Genomic DNA, 21975 nt, shown 5'->3' with positions numbered 1-21975 from the left:
GTGCTGTGGTCCCTGCCCCGCTCGCGGGAAGCGTCTCGCCGCCCAGCTATGTCAGTGCCCTGGGGGTACCCTGTCAGCACCAGGCTGGGGCTGTGAAGTTTTCCTGGGGCAGGGAGATCCCATCTGGAAGCCAGGGCAGCCCCTGGCCTCCAGCCTGCTCCCCTGCCAGCCCCAGCCGCCCCCCCTCACCATGCCAGCGAGGATAACAGGAGGCCTCGTGTCCCCACAGGTGCTGCCACGTGGGGGACAGGTTCCTCATCAGGGACAGGGCCCATTTCCAGAGCAAACCCCACAAGCACACGGTGCCTGCACCGCACCCGCTGCTGCCACCCACCGCAGCCCCCACACCCCTTGGGGCTCCCAGCTGGGACGGGGCAGCCCCAGCTCCCTCTGCCCTTCCACACCCTGGTTCCTGCTCCCAAACTAAATCCTGGCCCCAAACCAAGCCCAGCCCAGGTGCCCAGGGAGGGAGAGCCCTGGGGGAGGCGAAGCCCAGCCCTGCAGGGTGTGACCCAGGTGGGGACGGGGACCCCAAGCACCATGCCCCCAGGCCACCCGCAGTGCCCAGGCCCCCGGAGGGGCTGCAGCCAGCAGCAGAACGGGCCCGGGACGAAGGCGTCCTCGGGGGCTTGGCCGAGGGGCGGGATGGAAACGCAGCCTCCGCAGAGACATCTGCCTGGCGGGGCCGCGCGGGGAGGGGGCACGTCCAACCCCACGTTTTATTATGCTTCCTTCATGGGAAGAAACTTTTTCCTTTGCTGTCTGGTAAGCTGCTAGCAATCATCAGGCAGGCAGGTGGTAAAGATTCATATCCATCAAACAATGCCATTTAGTTTGTAACCTGTGACTAAATCTGGTGTTAGCTTTAATTTCAGAGTCTGCTTTAGGGCTCGCTTGTTAATCTCTATGCAAAGCAGATGAAATGAATATGCAGCATTTTGGATGTAATTGTACGGCTTCAATTCAGCACTATAATTTTCCAAACAGGATCTTGCAATCAAGCTTCTATTCATTAGTGTATAAACAATTTAGTTTCTCAGCTCTCCAGTATGCCAATCATTTCAATGGAGTGAGCATCTCTGACAAAAAGAGGAGGAAAGTTTCCTTTGTGTAACAGAGGTAAAAGTTGCTCCATACTTCAGGCAATTCCCGCCCGGCTTACCCAGGCCATTTCTGCCGAGGCGGCCGCATCCCGATGCCCCACAGCACCGCCACCAAACGCTGCCCGGGGGCAATGCCGCGGTGGCTCCGGCTTCTCCCAGCCAGCGCAACCCTGAGCACCGCTGGTTCTGCCGGCGAGACCCCAGAAGGTGAGCAGGGACCCCGCAGGATCCCTCCTCCCAGGAAGGTGCTGCTGCACAGCACTTCCCACACCCCTGGGCTGCGGCTGGGCATCGTGGTGCTCTCCCCGCAGCTCTGCTCCCTCGCCAACGTGCCCGGGATGTGGCCGTGTCCCCATCCCTCGAAGGAGAGGTGGGACCAGCCCCGAGCCTCGACAAAGGGAAGCACCGTCGGCAGAGACGCTTCGCGCGGTCTCGGTTTCCAAATGAATATCGACAGCGCTAATTACAGGCCGCCATGCAGACAGCTTATTAGCTTGTCACAAAAAGACGGTATTGAACTCAAAGCCCGCGGTATTCACGGAGCGCAGCAAGACGCTCCCCAGACAGCACAGCGAACCAGGCAGGCGAACAACCTCCAGCAAAACTAATTACTTCCTGATTGTCTACGGCCACCCACTGGGTATAATAGTATAGACTAAATTTGGCATATACATAACTAAGCACTCGGCACCAATTTGGCGTACAATAATCATCCTCTGTGTTGCATAATTAAAATCTGATCACTTGGAATAATTATTTCATATTCCCGGCACTGGGTGAGGACTGCACGGTGCGGCGCGGTGGGGGCGCGGGAGCCTGGCGGGCAGGGATGGGATGGCGGCAGCAGGGCCCCGCAGAGGCTGCCTGCTCCCATGGTGGTGCCCAGCTCATGGGTGCCATGGAGCCACTTTCGTGCTGCCCCTGCCCGGAGCTCACTCGGGACAGGCCCGTCCCCCTGTCCCCACAGCGGCCGTGCATCGCATTGACCTCCTGCAAGCAGGCTGCTGACCCCCCCGCCTGCCTGGCCGGGACGCTCGCCGCCTGGCCCTATTGTCATCGCACGTCTGCTAAAGGCGTTTGGAAAGACAGGGCAATAAAAAATAAAATAAAACGGAACGTGTGTGTCTAATCCATTAACTTCCTCTCGTGGGCTCCCCGGGGACCCGGTGAGGAGGAGAAAGAATACGTGGATATTGCACGCGCCCTGGCATTTTGTCCCCGGGCCAGCCCCGCCGCTGGCCGCTGCCACGGCTTGCGCCATCCCGGGCTCATAAATCAGCGCGGGCGACAGCGTTTCACAGCTCGCTTCCCAGCCAGGATATTGCCATTCCTGCTGATTACACGGCCAGCGCGCGGGGGAAGCTGCATCTCCCACTTCCAGGAAGGGAGGATCCGCAAGGAAAACGCATTGATAAAAAGAAGAACGAAATCAGCTTTGTTCACGTTGCGAATCTCCTATTGTTCCTGCTGCGACCGTCGGCCGTTGCTGGAGAAAGTATTTCCTCAGCGATAAATCTCCTGGGCTCCTCAGCAGCCCTCGCCTTGGCACCAGACCCTCCTTGGGTTGTTTTGCAAGAAAAAGCAGCTTTCACCGCTACACCAGCCCTGCACAAGAGCCCCTGGCCTCGGGACCGACCCAGCACTGATTTCTCAGCCGATTTTGCAGATTGAGCTCATTGCCCGAGAGCAGGCGATCAAAGCAGCATCGTGCCCCTGGAAGGGGTGTCGGGCAAATTAAGGTGTAAACTCAGCCCCAAGCCCCTCGTTTTGGGGCATGTGCAGGGGGCCCAGGGCCATCACACTGGTCCCCTGCCTGTGTGTCCGCAGCCAGCACCACACCGGAGACCCGCACCGCAGGTCCCCAGTACCTCACTCGCCCCTGCCCCTCGGAGCACGCTATGGCCGGTGCCACGCACGTGCTCCTGGGCAGCACGTAGCAGCCGGCGTGGGCCGGGGAAAGCGAGTCTGACCGGGGCCACGCTAATCCCAGCGCCGAAACGCAGAGCTGGCTCCGGCCAAGTGCTTGAAATACGGGAGTCAGGCTGACAGTTGTACAAGAAAAATAGATCAAGTTTCCAAGAAAATACAGGCGAGCTGATCTGATTTTCATCAGCATCTTCAGCTGCCTTTCGGGAAGCCCCAGCCCTCTCCTCATTCCTGGTCTCCGCTTTACAAACCACTTAATTCCTTGTTGCTTTGGAAACCCTCACAAAGACCCTCTGCATCCCCCAAAATAACGAGCAACAGATGCTGCTTTGACCTCAGCAACTTCCTGGAAACATACATTTGTCAAAATAAAAATAAAAAGATTAATGTGAGGAAGGCTCTTAAATTATAAGGAAATAGCAGACACGAGAGCCCAGGCGTGCACGCCTGCCATTTGTAACAGCAGCGGAGCACTCGGACAGGCGGAGGAGCCCGGGGCCGGCCACAGGGGACCAGGGAGATCCCCACATCCTTCGGGGTCCCCACACCCCTGCTGCCCCCCAAAGCCAGGAGTGACCACAGGCACAGGGGCTGTCGGTGCGGGGGCACCCACGGGCTCTGCCAGCACCGCAGGTCCCAGCCGGTCGGGCACAGGGCACCCATCCACCCTGCCAGCAGGGGCTTCGGCTTCTGAGAGATAACTCACAGCCTTGCTTCAGCTTGGGTTGGCAAAGCAGTTTGAGGGTAAACATTGAAATTTACACTTTCGACATTAAACGAAAGCTTAGAATTATTTATGTTGGAAAAGCCCCTTAAGATCATCCAGTCTGACCATCAACCCAGCACTACCAAGTCCACCTCTAAACCATGTCCCTCAGTGCCACAGCCACACATCCCTTGAATGCTTCCACCACCTCCCTGGGCAGCCCATTCCAATGCTCGACCACCCTCTCCGTGAGGAAATTCTTCCTGATGTCCAACCCAAACCTCCCCTGGTGCAACCTGAGACCATTTCTTCGCATCCTGTCACTTGTCACCCAAGAACAAGACCAGCACCCTCCTCACGCAGCCTCCTTTCAGGCAGGTGTAGACAGCAAGGATGCCTCCCCTCAGCCTCCCCTGCTCCAGCTCCCTCAGCCGCTCCTCGTCTCCTTTTCCAGACCCTTCACCAGCTTCACTGCTCCACTCTGAACACATCCCGCAGCTCGCTGAGGGGCCCAAAACTGAGCACAGCGCTCGAGGTGGGGCCTCACCAGCGTGGGGTACAGAGGGACAAGCGACACGTTCCCAAGCAGCCCCTTCCCACACAAGGTTTAGGTTCAGTTCCTGGCCCCCACCCCCCCAGTGTGCCATCTCTCAGATTATCTGGGGGTGCTGCTTTCTGTTAGAGTTTTTAAAGCACTTTGCTCATGCGGCAGCAGCAGTGAGACGTGCAAGCAGCTGTCAGCCAGGACCTTTTCGGGTCAGGGTGCTGAAGGCCGGTTGGTTTCACTCTCTCCCTCCAAATACAGTGGCCCAGCAGGTCCTGGGGCTGGCGCACGGACACGAGCACTGCTGAGGGCACGAAGCCCCCGGGGGCTCCTTGCTGTCAGGGCTCGTGACAGCCTCAGGGGTAAGTGACATGATGTGACGTGACACAACATGGCGCCCGCAGCACTTACCAGGGCCTGGGGGCAGGCGGGCAGGGGTAGCTCTGCAGGCTCCATGCAGGGGGAGCCTCTTTCCCCTCCCAGCTTTATAGGATCAGCCAGCAACGAGCTTGGCCTGGTGTGAGGTGGGGCTGGATGGCTCTGGGGCGTTGGTGCACCTGTGTGCAGGCCTCATCCCCATCCCGCTCCCAGCTTTGTGCTGCTGTGTGGCCCCGTGGGACCGAGGAACATTGCTCCCTCAGGATGAATCCTGCCGGGCAGGGGTGCACAGGTCTTGCTGGGGGTGCTGGGGACGTGGCGGTGCCATGGGGTGGGTGCAGCCTGGTGGCTCTGCACCAGCACCGCGGGGTGCCGGGGTGCCGCTGTGCCGCGAATGCAAATCCTGACCCGGGCTGGGCCGGGGGCTCTGCCTTCCTCAGCACCCGCGTAATGCCTCTGGTAGCCATGGCAACCGCTATATACATTTACATATTCTTCCCGTTAATCACAGGGACATCCAAGCAACTGTCTTTGCTGGGGGTTGTTTCCATTCCTCTGAACGAGGGCTGGAGCCTCACCCACCCGCAGCCGCTTCCCCACGCGAACGAATCCTCCACATCCCCACATCTAGACCTCTAGCCCCATTTGCCTACCTGAGGAAGAAAAAGAAATTACAGGACCCAGAAGGTGCTTTCGCATTGTGTCCTGCAGCCTCTTCCCTGCAGCTTTCAGGGCCGTGGTGTTGGGGCTGGGCCCTGAGCGCCTGGGCAGGGTGCTGGAGCCTGTGCCAGGGCGGAGAGGAAGGGGCCACTTGGGGAGCCTCAAAAACATTTTTCCATGGCATTAACGAGAGCCAGGAACTTCCCGGTGAGCCCACTGGTGCCGGCAGGTGCGTGTGGGCGCTGCCAGCTCCCAGTGCCAGAGGCCTCCTGTGCCAAGGGATAATGAGAGCTGTCCTGCGGCTCGGCGCAGCCGGCCCGGCTGGCTCCCGTCACGGCCGTGCGGTGCTGCCTCAGCCCTGGCTCCTTTTGCGCTCAGCGTTGCTCACCCAGAAAGTTTCGCCACGTTTTTCCCTTGTGGGGTACAGCACCTCAGTGTGGCCAGGAGAGCCAGGAGGGGTCTCCATTTGCTGTGTTACAGGGAGGAGGAAAGCCATTAGAGCGAGCCTTTCTGATTAATTGCACACTTAAAGGGAGCATCGCATGGAGCCGTGTCCTCTGCCATGAGCATGGCTGGGGAGCAGAGCGGGGTCCTGCAATGTGGTGTGGGGAGCAGCACGCCGAGCGCTGCAGGGACACCGTCCCTGTGCTGCCTCCTCCTGCTGCACCCACACGCCGCTCCCCGGGGGGCTGCAGGGCCCTACAGCCCCGGGGTGGCATCGCAGCATCAGTGCCAGCAGGACAGCCCTGGGCACGTCGTCTGTGCGTGCGTGGAGCAGCCCGGCCCCGGGCCCCATGCCGCCAGCGTTGCAGACCCACCGGTTTCCTCTGCCCTTTCCACCGAACCAACCCGCAGAAAGTTTTATAAACTTGAGGAAACGCGAGTCAAAGCAGAAGGAGCCCGAAGCTGAGCCAAAGCGTGACCTCAGCAACCTCCCCTCTTTGTCCAGCCCGGGACCTCGTTATTATCTGTCAGCATTTGCTGAGTCTCCTCCTTCGGGGCCACACCAGGCCCTTCCGGAGGCGCAGGGCCTCGCCGCAGCCCGCGCTTCTGATGCCTGCGTTATCTCTGCCGCTTCCAGCTCCGCTTCCCTCGCCGGCGGGGCGATGCCTGCTGGGGCTGGCAGCACCGGGGGCTGCGCGGGTGGGGGTCACCCCGCTGCACTGCGGGGCTGGCAGCAGGACACCAGGACAAGAGCACAGAGCCCTCGCCGTGCCTTTTGGAGGGGACACGGGGACAGTGTTGGCCCCAGTACGATGCTCCCAGCCTGGCCAGAGGAGGCAGCGAGCCCCAGCAGAGCAGGGGCTGGGAGACGGTGGAGCGCAATTTGCTGTCTGAAGTATGAGCTTGCCCGTCTGACATGAGGGCAGTGACAGGCAGGGAGTGTTTGGTGCAAAGGAAGGAAATGGAAGAATTAAATCCACAGAACTTCCCTGCTTTTGTTCTCCCTCCCACCCCCGCTCTCCTCCTTGGCCGCTTGCTCTTCTCGCTGGATGTGTACGGCTTGATACTACCCAACCAAGCTGGAAACGGGGTCTATCAGCTGAAAGCAATTTACTTTGAAATCCAGCTGCCAGATTTTCCTTCATTTGTTTACTTTTAAATGCTTTTTTAAAAGCCAAAGTACACAAGGCAGCCAAATTGCTGACATGTGTGCCGGGCCGGTACCCCGCAAACGCTGCATTCTTTCATGTCCTCCTGGGCTCAAATCCACTCATGTTTATTTAAAATACATAGAACACTTCAGCACTATTAAGGACCATGTTTTATAGTAAATGGAAAAAGATTTCCTCGCAGGCCAAGGGGAGAGGGAAAGAATCACTTCAATTCAGTTTTGTTCTGCAGCACTTTGCCTACCACACGACAGCCCAGCCACCCACAGCTCGCCAGTGGGCGGCTCGGCACGGCGCCAGCACCCGGTAGCGCCGCGCCGCGGGAGCTGCTCGTCCTCCGTGGTGGCTGGCACCTGGCTGCACCGGGGACACGAGGCTCCAGCAGCGCCCAGGCTCAGGCCTCCCGCCCTAGGGATGCGCAGGGCAGCTGGCCTGTGGTGGCTGAAGCAAGCCCTGAGATGGGGTTTGCAGTCACCGAGGTTCTCCGCTGCTTGTGAGCCTCTCAGGTGCCCTGCTGCCGCCTCCATGCACCCGCTACCAGCTCAGCCCAGGCCCCTCTCATCACCTTCCCATGGCTACTCACTCCCCTCGCTCCAACCCCACGTGGCACCGAGCCCCATCCCACTGCGCCTCGCCCCACGGCAGCAGACACAGGGCAGTGCTTCTCCCCCGGGCACCCAGTGCTGCTTCCAGATCCCTGTACAGACATCAGAAGGTGGCACGGGGAAATTTAGGGCCCGATTTGGAAAAGCAGCTCCGACTGAAGCAGCACCACATCACCCCTGCAAGCTGAGGATGCCACCAGCACGGTAGCAACCTGCGCGCCCTCAGCCACGGCACGAGGGCAGCCCTCGCAGGCCGCAGGAGCGGGTGGGGAGGATGGGGATGTGCAGGCGGGCAGGGCCGGGTCTGCAGGAGCTCTGAGGTGGAGCAGGCAGAGAATGAGACGTGGCGGGTTTATTACAACACATCCGATCAAAAACATGATAAAGATGCTGGGACAGAGAGCAAATATTTTAATGGCAATAACAGGTAAATACATGGAAGTAGATACTCAAATTTAGAATTATTAAGTGTATTGATAATGTGGGCATTTGGGGAGGGAAGGAGTGTGGAATAGATATTTTCTAAGGCTGCCTTTCCTCAAAACCATCTCTCTGTGGCTGAGATGGCCTGAACTCTACAGGGTAATGTAAGGATGCGCATCAGAAAGCGAAAACGTCAACAAGCAGCAAATAAATCCTTCAGGCTGTTGTCACTACTCGAGCTTAAAGAAAGGCAGAAAAGCAACAAACATAGAAAGAAGCAAGGAAGTGACTTACATTTTTAATTGAATGATCTGCTACCACCAACAGAGATGGACAGTGGAGTTGTGAAAACCTGTTAGCACGCCTCTGGCAGATCTCCTTCCTAAAAGAAACCGCTAGTGACGTAGCCAGAATTGGTCTGTTTTGTTTCGTAGCAAAAAAAAGTATAAGAAAGCAGAAACCTCCACTTATTAACTGTTAATCATTTAGACTGCAGCACCTTCATAGTTTTACTGTAATTAGCCAGACTAGTAAATCTTCAAAAGGATTCCTCCAGTGGAATTCCCAGACTCTGATTATGTCATGCCCTTAACACAAAATCCCACAACTGGTTTCACTCATGGTTAGGAGAAACAAAGGCTCTAAGCGAGTGATGATGGGGAGCAGAGCAGGGTTTGCAAGGACAAGCACTGAGCACTGCGTGCTGGTGCTGCCTGCGTGCTGGGGATGTCTACTTCTGCAGCCAACTCTGCTGCTCCTTGGGTCCCTGCACAGGTTTCTGCACATGGCACAGCTGCAAGAAGGGTTCGGATCTGCGAGCCAGCAGGCAGGAGAGAGCCGTGATGTTCAGGACGGGGAATCACTCCTCCCAGAGTGCTCACAGCGCGCTGGGTGCTCAGGGTGCCACTTCTCACCCCGGTCTCTCCGGCAGGGGCATCTCCCACTGCTGCCAGCGCAGGCAGCATCTGCAGGAGAACAGGGGCTGACGGCCACAGGGCCGAGTGGCCGGGGCAGGGCTGGGCATAGCTCCTTCTGCTTGCTCCGGGGAAGGAGGGCAGCGAGCGGTGGGCCTGTGCCCGCCCTGGCCGTGCAGAGCTTTGCCCCAGACCCCTCGGAGGCACTTTACAAGGGCAGGGACGGTGAACAAGCGAAGGGCGGTGTGTCGGTGGAACCACCCCAGGGCACAGAGAGAAGCAGCACATCCCAGGGCCATACTAGGAGGCAGTGGCAGGCAGCAGGGGGGAGCTGGGCAGCCTGTCCCCTGGCACAGGGCTCTGCCCTGCAGACCGCACCGCTCCTGGATCGCTCTGTTCTTTCCCCTCCTCAACATGCTGGTGTAAAAGGCAGAAAAAACACGAGAGCTTGTAACAATAAAGAGCACAATAACTGATAGTAAAGACTCCGGCAGCTGTAGGGAGCCAAAAGCTTCTTGGAGGGGGTTGGATGGAAGCTGAGTTTCCCTCCCTGCTTGTATTGTATTTCTTTCCTCTGCCAAAATGTGCTTCCTGAGTCTTGGGCAGAGCTCTCTGCTGCTGACCCTCACCTTCCTCTGTTTAGCCTGGAGCGCAGGCTTGCCACGAGCGCCTGAGGCCGCGCCTGGGGACAGGCAGAGCCTCCCGCTGCGTGCACATGGCCGGGGTCAGGCCCGCTGTCAGCGGCTTCCTGAAAACCGCAGCCAAGTCGGGCCACACCTGACCGCGTCCCTCAGGAGCAGCCGGGCAGGGACCCGGCGCAGGAGCCTGCGGAGAGCGGTGGGGGAACGGCTGCAGTCGCTGCGGCTGGCGCTGACGGGCTGCGTCCAGTCCTTCTCTCTCAGACAAAGATGGGTCAGGCTCACTCCGCACAGCTGTGAACGGGAGGCAGCGCGAACAAAGCGGAGGTCAGACGGTGCTCGAACCAAAGGGGTAATTCTGACTCCATTAAAATTCTAGCTCCCGTTTGCATGGAAGCAGAAGGCTGCGCTACTGCTCATAAAGAACTAAACCACCCTCGGGGTGACTCATAGCCCTTAACAGAGCTGCCACGCTGATTTTACAAATATTAGAGCAATGCCTCGAAGTCAGTGTTTTATACATTTTAACCTATCGACTTGGGAGCAGACCCGTAGCTCTTTCAGAAAGCTCCCCTTCCCCTGTATTTTATTTCCTTTCTCAGTGCCAGAATCGGAGCCAAAGCCGAGCTTAACAAAGCAACAGGCATGGCCATTCTTCCCAGCCCTCATTTCCCCTGGTGAGATGGGAGAAATTAATTTAAACCCTATCAAAACAGCAAAAGCTGTTCACTATTTTGTGCTGCAGAACACAGCGTGAGCAAAATACTCGCTTGAACCATCCGCATTTGCCAGCCCAGCCAAGAGCACAAGAACACGCAGGTTGGAATCCTTTTGTCTGGGCATCTGCAGTAGGCAAACGCAGACAAACGTGATCTAAGCTATTTCCCAGGCAGTGAGGGCAGCAGCAACGAGATGCTTGGGATGCAGGCAAGAGGAGCTTTTACCTTATCAAATGCTCTTATTTCTTTTCCCCGAGCCCTCTTATTCCTGGATGCAGTCAGATACAGCAAAGCTCTTCACTCCCACCAGCTTCTGCTTGTGCCCTAGCCCCGCGATAGCCTGGAGCGGCACGCGACCAGCTGAGCAGACTCAGAGCACAGAGGCAACGCGGCACCGCTGCTGTCAACCCCAGATATCACACACAGGAGGAACCTGCACCATTGCACACATTAGCCTTGCCAACGCTTTTGCAATGTATGTAAGGGAGTGGAAAAACTTGCCTTTGTAGAAAAAAAAAAAAAAAAAAAGGGAATAACCCCTGCACTGCCAAGCAAAGTGATGCTGACGTGCCTCGGGTACTCAGGAACCACCCCCTGCACAGCATCTGGTTGCTGGGCTGATTTACTGCCTTAATAGCCAAAATAACCCTGCAGACTTTTTGCTTCCAGTTTGCTGGGCTGTATTTTCTCAGCTCTTCTTGCCAAGGCACTATTCGAACCGCTCTCAGCCACGCAGGAGGTGTCTCAGAACAGTTACATCGAGACCCCACCCAGAAGGGCTCATGCAAAAGCACAGCCATAAAATTATTAACAGGAGGGCAAGGTTACATTATTAAGACCATTTGGTAAGGTCACGTCCATTCCTCATAGAATAAAGAGAAATAATGGGTTTTTACATGAAGTTAAATATTGCAATTAACCTGCTTCCTGTGTTTGCCTGTCACCCACTGCTAACGCTGGCCCAGCAGGTTCAGAACTGAGCACCATCCTGCCCTCTGCAGTGCCACCAACGCCTCTTCTCTGCATTCAGAGAAGCAAATGGAAATTGCACTGGGATTTCCCAACAACCTCCATCTACTTTAGCTGTCTTAACTTCCTGAACTCACATCAAATGTAATTGAGGTGATCAGAACTTTTCAACCAATTTTTCTTCCTCTTCTCATTTCACTCAAGAGTTTCTTCCATATGTAGAAAAAACAAAGTTGAGACAATGTTCAATTGAGGCTTGTAGCAGAGAGAAATCTTTAATCCGTAATCAATTTTCTATTAGCAATACTGAATTAGCCTTAGGACTTGCACGATGGCAAAATCTTCATCACAAATGCCCAAGACCAGCTTAAAGCAGCCACAAGAGGGAGTCTTAAATCTCTTATTAATATCCAGATGGATTCTAGTTTCAAAATGCTTTTAGTACAAAGTACAGAGCAAGCTTTCAAAAGGGTTTTACAAAGTCATCTCAAACTCCAAATCTTTCTCTCTGGATTCACAGAAGTATCCTTGCTCTGAAGGTAAAGGTTCTTGAAGGTTTTTCATTACTTATGAATGGGCAAAAAAAAATCCATCTCGTTTATCGTAGCTCCATGCTAGAACCATATTGAAATTGAAGGCAGGGGAAGAATACATGAATGGCTTTGTCCTAGCAAATCTCCGTTTACATATGCTCAGGAGGCTAGTTCCACCTAAACTGACTTTTTTTTTTTTTTACAGGAGTGACAATGGCATGCAACAGATTTATGAAACTGTTCGGAGAGCTAAATAAAATCAATTCCTTTCCACCGCTTTCTCAGATGAACAATTTGGTGGCTATAAGCAGAGCGGGCATTGCTGTTGGGTTTCTGGTCTTTCTGGCTAACGGTACATCTTCTCCAGTCCTTTTGCCTTGCGAGTTAAACAGAACCACTTGAGATCGGAGCTTATCAAACTGCCAGGTGTCATGGAGGGGGCCACTCTCTGTGGAACAATGCTGTCATGCTAGTGCCACGCAGTAACTGCTGGGCTAGAAATGCACACTCCTCCCTTACTAAGATTAGAAATTGCAGTACGATTTTTCTCTTCCCATCCATAATCTGACAGGGAGCAGGTTCTGCCTAATCCAGCCTATGGTGCGGGGCAAGCTACCATGACATTGGCTTGAAATTTTGTTAATTTCACATGTGATTAGAAGCTCTGGCAGAGCTTAGAGACGACAACATAACAAATAACACTTCTCACATTGCCAGCAAAATATCTGTGTTGAATCTGTGCGAGTCTGCTCTCCATCTGCCAAAAAAATGTCAAGATACATTCCTCAAAAATAGTTTTATGGTCTTTACTCAATCTTGACATTCACTTGTTCTAAAGTTTCCAAAAAAACATTACAGCTCCAAAGGGGGATCTATGTTTGAGTAAAGCCACACAACTATTTTGAACAGAAATAGCTACATATAGGCACTGTCCAAAGCACCAAGAAACAGAACTTTGGCAAGACTTTTTTGCAGATTCAGCCAAGAGATAGAGACAAGAAGTAATTATCTCAAAGAAGTTAATGAAAGAAGTGCTCATAGTGCAGCTGAATTCTACTTGACTTTATGATCACTTCATTGTCCTCCTCTGCTGTTCTCTTTTGTTCATTCACCTTCCCACCCCTGCACGAAACTCACGTGGGAATCTAAGCAAGCAGTTAATTCTGACTTTTAAACATAATCAATGCATCATTATAGGATCAACAACCTCCAATCCAAGAGGTAGTAGATTCAGCTGTCATGAAAGATGAACAATCTTAAACCTTTGAGACTGCAGCATAAGTCACCTTTTTTTTTTCTCCTTACAGTACTAGCCAACTTAAGGTTGGGTTTTGTAAGAGGCTGTTTAAAAAATGTCATCCCCCCGCATTTATGAATGTCATTCTGTTCAGAATGAATTTAATGGAAAATACTTTTTAATTATGATTAGGGACTGACTATGGGAATGCCTATGCCTGTTTATTCAAAAGCAGATGTTCAGCACTGCAGTATTTCATACATTATGCTGACAACAGTAAGTTATTAACAAAACGGAGTATCTAAAGTTTTTTTGCAGGGTTGCCTAAGTGTTAGAATGGGTCAGCGCAGAGATCAGATGTGATACATGTTAACATCCCCAAAAAATGTTTCCTCTACTTGGCCAAACTTCATTTTCACTCACTCAGCTGAATGTAATTAGACCTCAAGCTTGCTGTGATTTCGATCTCTAGAGAAGAGGTTATCTTTCTTCAGAAATACATGGCTGCTCTGAAATGCTGGCAGTCATCTGGAAGGAAAAACTGCGAAGGTTTAGACAAGGAGGTGCTAAGAGAGCATGATATGTACATTAAAATGCAAACATGTATGCCATAGCACCTGCTTTCTGAGTTTCAGTCAACATGCCCAAACAGAAGTAGCAAGAACCCATCAGCCACACAGTACATGAGCTATTTTTAGATAAAGGTTATACAATTTTCCCTCTAGCTCCATGGATCAGAAACATATGCTGCAGCTACAGACCCACTACAACTTAATCCTACCCCAAACAAGGGGATGGTAAATCTTCAGATCCTAATTTCACTGCTAGTCTACTCGAGGAGCAAAATACTATTTGAGCCTGCTATGGTTCAGACTACATCTGGTCTAGAGCAAGCTGAACTGCACATGGCTTTGTGAAAACAAGTTCATTTGTTTTTTCTGAACTTTGTGATAAGGTTCTTGCTATTGGAGGGGAAAAGCAGAGGAAAGACTAGATCCACGAAACATGCAACTTCTGGATATTGCAGACAAACCAGCTGGAGGAAGCTGCCTTACTCCTCCACCAGGAAGAATCACGGTGAGACTACAGGAAGGATCTGCCCCAAGCCGCTCATGTAAGGCCCTTCAGTCAGCAGATGAGCGACCTTCTCACACTGCTCAACAGAACAATGCAATCCTTTAAAAGATCATCTTAAAGGAGTTGAAAGCTTACTGTGATTTTTCTGGGGAAGTAGCTTATGTTCCCCATTAAAAACCAATGGAAGCAGCTAACCTGTCTGCGGGAGAAGTAGCTGGTCATTAGAATAAGGATCTGTATGTCAAAAACAGTACTGACCTCATATCTACCCAAAACCACCCAGACTAAGGTCTTGCTCCAAGACAGGTTTTAGGTAAAAATCTATACAGAAGTAGTCTCTTGGAAAAAATGCACCATTACTGGTTGCAAGATTGTAAGGGAAGACATGGATGACTCATTTGTGCTTAAAGCTTGCTTGATGCAAGCGACAGGGATCTCAATAAGCAAATAAAGCCTCACACCATTTCGATTGTTTAAAACAGTGGCCAAAGACTCAGGCTATATTCATAAGCCTCTCAGACAAGCCTGGCAGCCACCGTCGGGCAACTGACATCACTGTGTTAAGATGGTCCCAAAGGCTATAGGACTGCAGAGACCATAGCACAAAACAGGGAGATACTCACATCATAGTCGCTAAAAGATACGTTTAAAGAAATCTACTAAGCCATGTAACTTTTTTTTTTTAATCATTACATTTAAAGTTATACCCAACGTGTACTGAACAATTTACATTCGAGAGCAATGTATCTTTGCATTTTAATTACAGGACAGTCTGCCCACTTTACCAGGACCAGAAAAAGAGCCTACTGCCATATGGAGAAGGCTTCAGCTCTCCTTCAATGGGTGGATTTGGCTCTGGTCTAGGCCTAGAATGATAGACATTCTCAGGGATAGGTCGGTCCGTCTTCACTTTTGTGACCTGGAAAGAAAAAGAAAGGAATGATACAACTTCTCACGGCATTTAACAGAAAAGCTAGATTAAGTCAGAATTTAATATAAGTACCACCAAACCACACTAGGGATACATCACTGATCTGATGAGAGCTCCTATCTGCAGAGTACTTTAAATAAACAGAGAGGAGGGGTACTTTATTCATAGCTACGTTGTAGTTCTACAAACATGTGAGCCTCACTCCTGAAGGAAAAGTCTCTGCATTAGGAAAAGCAAAAAGAGTAACTGGAGTTGTGCGAGAAAAGTGCAGGTCTTCCAGGAAAGCAATGCATGCACTCCCAACTCTAGAGAATGCTACAAGAGTCCTGCATTTAGTAAAATCCACAGTTTTCCAGTGTTGAGATCATACATCACCTTCTAGGTGTGGGAAGTTTGAGACCCGGTCTGGAAAAACGCACATAAGGAAAGAAGAACCTGGCTATCCAATCCAAAAGATAGGAAGTTACCTTAGAGAGGTCTCCCAGCTCAGGTCTCACCCAACCCAACTTCTCTAGCACACAGTTATCAAATACTGCCTGCTGCTTTCGGCATCTACGAAGCTCTTGCAAGTTGGTATAGTCAATGCATGTCCAGTATTCAGTAAATGGCTCTGCACAGTGCGTCTTAATCTTCCTGCAAGACAACACAGAAAGAAAACGTTTAGCAACCATTGTAGTTTTCATGTTTTCTCTATTGCTCATTCAAGCCTCAACTTGTGCTAAAATGTTTTTGTAGTTGTTGTTCTCAGGAACACTTAGAATCTTCAGAAGTCAGTCTTTAAAGCACCATTAAACAGAACTTAGTACCAACGTCCCTGCAGTTTGTAGCACTGTAGCTACAAGTCGGGATAGCGACAACTTCACCAGTACGTAGAAGGTATTCTTCCTACACAGATGTACGTGGCTCCCCTGTATTGGGTGTTTGCTTTGCTAGGTAACATAGTGCATGTTACACAGTGCTCTAATACTTCCAAATTAATTGGAAATCTTGAACTTGAGAAGACACACTTAGGACAGAGGTTTTTCATTACTGACTGGCTGCTGCACTGGAGGAGGACAAACTTTGAGCTAATTAACACAGCCCTTTACCAGCAAGGTAAGATACCAACACATACCATGACCTATGTTTTTGTCACAAGACATCGATTTCAAACCTACCTAAGTTTCTATAACAGCATACATACAAAACCGAGGACAAAGTAAAATTTATGCTCGTTTCCAACATCCCATAACACAGCTGCAAGGTGCAGAAGCAGCAAGCCTATAACCCCCGAGGGCCTTCCTCTGCTAACCTGACAAGCCCCTGGAGCCGCTCACCCTGCAGCTGAGCCCACGGAGCTCTGAGTGAAAGGACAAGCCGAGGTTTACCCACGCAAGTAATAAAATAAGAGCACAACCTTTTCTTCGGCGACTGCGCCCCTCCTCAAGGGCACCGGTCATACCTCCAGGAGCAGGGCTGCGGGAGCGAGACCCCCGCAGGCGGCGGCAGGGCGGCTCACCTGAAGAACTCGAGGGCGCACTGGTTGACCTGGCGGCCCTCGCGCAGGCAGCGCCGCGGGTCCTTCTCCTCCCAGCGGCACAGCATGAACTCCTTGTTGGGCCGGTCGCACTGCGAGCCGTAGTGGTGGGCCGCGGCCTTCAGCACGGCCGAGCTGACTCTCACCTGCAGCGGGACAGAGCGGCAATGGGGGCCGGGCGGGGGCCGGGGGCCGCCCCGCGGGGCCGCTCACTCACCTCGGGCACCTCGAGCTCGTCCAGCGAGGGCAGCCCCGGGCCGCCCGCCATGGCGGCGCCGTCTCCTTGAGCTCCCCTCAGCGCCCGCCCGGCACCGCGCATGCGCGGCGGCGGGGCGGGAGGGAGGGGAGCGGGGCAGGGCGCGTGCGCGGGGGGCGGGGCTCGGGGCCGCCCCGGCGGCGGCGGCGTCGCCATGGCGACAGCGGAGGCGCCGCCATGGAGGTGACGGGCGGGCGGTGCTGCGGGGGCACCGTGCGCGGCAGGTGGGGGCGGCGGGGCGGGGACGGGGTGCTGAGGGGGGGGACTGCCCTCACTGACAGCCCCGTGCGCCCCGGCAGGATGGAGGGCCGGGGCTCTTACACGCTGCCCACCGGCACCGAGTACCGGGGCGAGCTGAAGGACGGGCTGTTTCACGGCGAGGGCGTGCTGCTCTTCCCCGGCGGCGGCAGATACCAGGCGGTCTGGAACCGCGGGGTGCCCGCCGAGGTACCGGTGGTGGGGACGGGATCCCCGGGGCTGATGGGCGGGTGCGGAGCGCTGGCGCTGGTTCCCTGTCCCCCGGCTCGTCCGGTGCCCCACCCCCGGTTCATCCCGTGTGTCTCCCGGTTGTTCTGCCCCCCCCCGGCTCCTCCCGTGTCCCCCCCAGTTTGCTCTGTCCGCCCCCAGTTTGTTCTGCCCCCCCCGGCTCCTCTCGTGTCCCCCCCCCCGTTTGTCCTGTCCCCCCTAGCTCCTCCTATGTCCTCCCCGTTTGTTCTGTCCCCCCCCCAGTTTGTTCTGCCCCCCCCCCCCCAGCCATGACTCCCCGCTTGTGTTCGCAGGGGAAATACACTTTCGCAGATGGGCTCGAGTACGAGGACGAGAAATGGCATTACTGCGACGGCTACGACAGGAGGTTTTACACAGAAATCTGCTCCAGCCTCAAGCCCGCAGGTACCGGTAACCGTATCTGTGGTCCCGAGGAAGGAGCCAAGCTCACGGCTCTGCTCCAGGACCACTGAGCGATGTGCAGCCAGAGCGTGCGGTCACTTTTGGCCTTACCAGCGCCTCGCCAAACCCCGATGAATGGATTCCACTTTCCCCTACATTAACCACATGCCTTCAATATAGACACATTGAACAGAAGCAGTTAACACCCAAGCACCAAACACCAAATAAAGTTTGAACGCACCTACCTCGCATAGCTTTTTAGCAGAAACCACGATGAACGTGTATGTCTAGTCTGTATTTCTGCAAAAGACTTTAGAAACATATTTTCCCGTAGTTAAAACGTGAAAAGATTTGCAAGTAACAAGTGAGTGAAACATGTAACATAATACATAACATACTCTTTATAAATAGAATATTTTAGGGATGACATGTAGTAGTTCTGTGAGGCCAGCAAGACTCTCCTGGCCCCGTTCTGTAGTTTGGACTCATATTTGTAATGTTGGCTGAGTGGTCTGAGTCACAGGACTTTGAGGAAATCAAAGTGATGTATTTTTACCCCATAAGTTTTGTGCATAATTCCGCCACTTTCATTTTCTACATCTGCAAAATTGAAAAAATGTTTTATAAAATTTATTGTAAACCAATTATATTGTTTTTATAGCAAATGCCATGGCGATGTAACATTTGTTATTTGTCTAGACAAAAGCATGAGTACAGAAAAAAAGCAAAACAAAGCAAATCCTTTGTTGTTGTTGTTTTTAATTCAGGCATTTCTCAGCTTACAAATCTAGATCCTCCTAGAAAAATCCCAGCAGGATGTTACGACTGTGGTGATGGATTCTATAACCCTGAAACCAGAATTGTCATTGACTACAAACTGAGGTTTCTGAGAAACGCAGGTATGATTAACTTCTGCAAGGTAAATTTCAGTAAGTATATTTGTCATATCTTCTACGATGTATGATTAAAGCTGAAGTTTTTTAAAAGTCCATGATTGGGTTCTGAGCTAAAATATTTCTTAGGTTTTAATTTTATCAGCTATTTATGTATCCCCAGAGTTGTACAAATCATATTTTGCAAAATTACAATGAAGTAATACATAAAGGTTATTACCATTGAGTATCTTAATCTCAGGAAAATCTTCAATCCCTTCCATTACAATCTCAAGCAAAGGAACTGTACTAAGATGTACATCATTGACCCTGAAAACTAATAAACTCTGTTGCGATCAGCAAAGAGCTTAAGCATGCACTTATCTTTAAATGTTAGAACAGTCCACTTTATTTAAATGGGTCTTCGGGCTATGTTTAAATACCTTGCTGAATAGGAAACTTTCTTGGCACCTTCTAGAGCTGTGTTTTGAGTAGAATCTGGCAAATATTAGGTCTTGTGGATCAGTCCCCAAATTAACAAACCTTGAGGAAAATTAGTTCTCATCAAGCCAAAAGAGAAACTTTTCAAATTAAATACACACAGAAGATCCCTAAATGGTTGACACAGGGATAATTCAAAAATGTAATATGACCTGAAGCAAATGCTTTGTGTTCTGATTATTTAACCTATCACTTTTTTTAAGTGCAGATTATTATTATTATTATTTTTAGATGAAAATGCTTTTCAAAGTAACCACCCACTTTTTTTTTCTTCCCCAAACGTCCAAATTGGAAGACGTGGTATTTCTAGAAGACAGAACATTTCAGTTTCAGTGTGCCACAGTTTAACCGTTTGGTTGCTTGGAAACTATTTTTCAGCAAATTTACTATTTGTTGAAAAAAAAATATGCTCAGCTCTACTTTCAAGAGCTTTTATAAGCATGCACTGTGATATTGGAGGAGGGAAGTGAAGGGGGGGGCTAAAATGAATTGGAGATACCATCTGCTATAAAATATACCCTATGATACATGGCCTGTTTTATAAACGTTGAATAAAAACTGATCTAGATTATTACAAATGGCATTGATCCAAAATACTGGAATGCAGTGGGCCTACTGATGAGGAAGATAAGCAACATGCTTTCCAAAAACACAGGAACCTACACAGATTAGTACAGGAGGGAACGCCTTGGAATTCAATTTATTGTTTTTTAATCTGTTCTTTGAACTCATTGTCCTTGATGACATTTATCTCAAACTCTACAAATCATATCAATCAATATTCACCAACCAGACCAGCACAGCATGCAGCCTGACACAGTTGTTGGAGGTGTGCTTTGTGTGACCATTCCATTGAGAACCGTGTACACACAGTTAAACTTGTTGATGTGAGCGTGAAGAAGGAATGTGTCATGTAGGCCAGACCCTTCCTCTTAAGAACATGAACACAATTGAAAAACCCGGCACTTGTTCAACATCAGAGGAACTCTTACTGCCCCAGGAGAGATGATTCAGGGCACAAGGCCACTGCAGTTTAAAAAAAAAAAAAATTAAAAACCCCAGCTGTAAGCAGAAGAAACTGAGGAAGAGGCTGGAATGACAGGGAACAGATCCAGAATTACTCCATTATAGGTTGGGCAGGAAGGAGCAGGAAAACCTCCAGGCTTCCAGCCAAATCTTGAAAGCATCAAAAGCAGATGGTAGGAAGCATTCAGGAAGTTCTTACAACAGCTTGACAGGTTTACCAAAATGACACTATCTTCCTCAGGTCTGGAAGCAGGCTTTAAGAATACTCCAGTTCTCACCTTTCACCCTGGCCCTATTATGAAGCAATTGCTGATTGTTTCTTGGCTGTTGGGGAAACAGGGCAAGGAAGCATACTGCCTTGGCACTGGCTTTCCTGCCAAATTGGCAGCATCCAGGTATCATTCCAGAAGAGAAACAAATAGACTCCATTTGAAATTACTGAGTTTGCTTCCACCGCTTCTTTGTCAGGATGAGTGTTTGTAGAGTACCGTAGAGACTCCTGTTAAATTTGGCAAGCTTTGCATTTCACTAGCATGGAGGTCTGATCCTCATTTACTTAAAGCTCTTACTGTTAAAGCAGTGCAAAGGCCCATCATGAAAATATAATCAGGTCCAGGGACCGAAATGACAGCAACAGTTTTGTTATACTTTTTATCTAGCAAAGTTTTCCAAATTCTCATTGCAATCCTGCAGTTATTACTCCATCCCTAAACCTCCGTTTCCTTGGGGATGCTCAAATTTCTCTTGATTCCTCATGTGTTCTTCAATCTTTTCTTTTTTTTTTTTCTTGTATCGTGAAGTACACAAAATTGGACACATAAATAAGAATAGGAATACTCATTTGTAAGAAGATACGTTGTTTATTTTGAATAGGCTCTGGGACAAGCCTCCTGTTTCACTCAGAGTATCCCCCCTCAAAAAAATTGGACTCCTGGCATCTTTGTAACCGAGTTCGGTCAATAGAAAGATGGGAAGATTTCCCGTTTTTTCAGTGAAAAGTAGGAAATATGTGACGTTATGTTTAATTCAAAGCAGGGAGGTACAAGAAGAGAAATGATTCAGATTTTAGGACCCACAAATATTGGACAGTCCCATAATTTTCAAAGAGAAAATACTGTCAGAAATAGAAATCTTGTTCTACTGAGGAAAGGACGATAGGAGATTGCCTGAGTCACATTTCTTCTGATGAAAAGCAAAGATACGTCTGATAAAAATTGATGTTTCTGCTGCACCTACCCTGATGCTGGGTTAAATAGTATAAATCATACTACAAAGAGCAAAAGCATGATAATATTTGTGCTTTTATTTTCATGTTCCACTTTTAGGCTTAATTAGTATGAATATGGTGCATAGGGTGGCTTTCTATACTGCAGTCAATGTTACCTGAAATATGTGCATCTCTTCGTATAAGATCGAGAACAGGAAGACCCAGAGTCAGACTTTACACTTTAAACTCAGTAAGGTATCTGAATTAATATACATGTAACTAAGAGCAGGATTAGGCCCAGAAAACCAAGGCAAGTACCTATTAGGAAGAGTGGTTTTGGTGTTGCTGCAGTCCCAAACCAGCCAGCAATCAGTTTAGGATTTCTACAGGCCTGAAAGTCTTATAAAAAGCAGCAGGGAAAGTCATGCTGCTTCAGGAATCATTATAACCTGAAAAGGTCAAGACTCAAGAATATAATTTTATTCTAGTTTTAAGACGACTGGTTTTAGGACAACCGAGGTTCCTTGGTTTTGAGGCTGACCCAACTCCACAGGCAAGTTTGAGAACACATTTTAATTCTAAGTCTTAGTAATCATGGCCTTAGAGTTTCCTCACATTGTTACCTTGGGATGAAGGTTCTCATGCTTGGTCTGAAAGAATTTAGAAGCAATTTTTTTGAAAGTCAGCAGAGATCTATTAATCCATTTCAGGTTTATCCAAGTATGTAAATCCA

At 50.7% G+C, this 21975-nt stretch overlaps 2 protein-coding genes across 6 annotated transcripts in view; one reads left to right on the top strand and one right to left on the bottom strand.

Moving 5' to 3' along the window:
* Positions 1 to 14714: 14714 nt before the first annotated feature.
* On the bottom strand, positions 14715 to 16914 carry NDUFA8 (NADH:ubiquinone oxidoreductase subunit A8). The gene is made up of 4 exons (XM_080562057.1): positions 16710 to 16914; positions 16475 to 16638; positions 15444 to 15609; positions 14715 to 14964 (listed from the first exon to the last, which is right to left on the bottom strand). The coding sequence occupies exons 1-4, from the start codon at positions 16902 to 16904 to the stop codon at positions 14827 to 14829; spliced, it is 663 nt and encodes a 220-aa protein (XP_080418183.1). The 5' UTR covers positions 16905 to 16914; the 3' UTR covers positions 14715 to 14826.
* The window catches only part of MORN5 (MORN repeat containing 5), a 16771-nt gene continuing 11646 nt past the window's right edge, over positions 16851 to 21975 (top strand). Inside the window, exons 1-4 of one of the 5 annotated variants that reach the window (XM_080562062.1) lie at positions 16851 to 16972; positions 17048 to 17195; positions 17528 to 17639; positions 18404 to 18565. In XM_080562062.1, the coding sequence (XP_080418188.1) occupies positions 16926 to 16972; positions 17048 to 17195; positions 17528 to 17639; positions 18404 to 18565 (469 nt within the window). In that variant the 5' untranslated portion in view covers positions 16851 to 16925. The remainder of the gene's footprint in view (positions 16973 to 17047; positions 17196 to 17527; positions 17640 to 18403; positions 18566 to 21975) is intronic. The other 4 variants (XM_080562058.1, XM_080562059.1, XM_080562060.1 and 1 more) reach the window with 4 other exon arrangements.

The sequence above is a fragment of the Anser brachyrhynchus genome, assembly GCF_964034855.1.
Source record: "Anser brachyrhynchus genome assembly, chromosome: 19".
Lineage (NCBI taxonomy): Eukaryota > Metazoa > Chordata > Aves > Anseriformes > Anatidae > Anser > Anser brachyrhynchus.
Note: the sequence above shows the minus strand (reverse complement) of the source record. Positions and strands in the feature narration are given on the sequence as shown.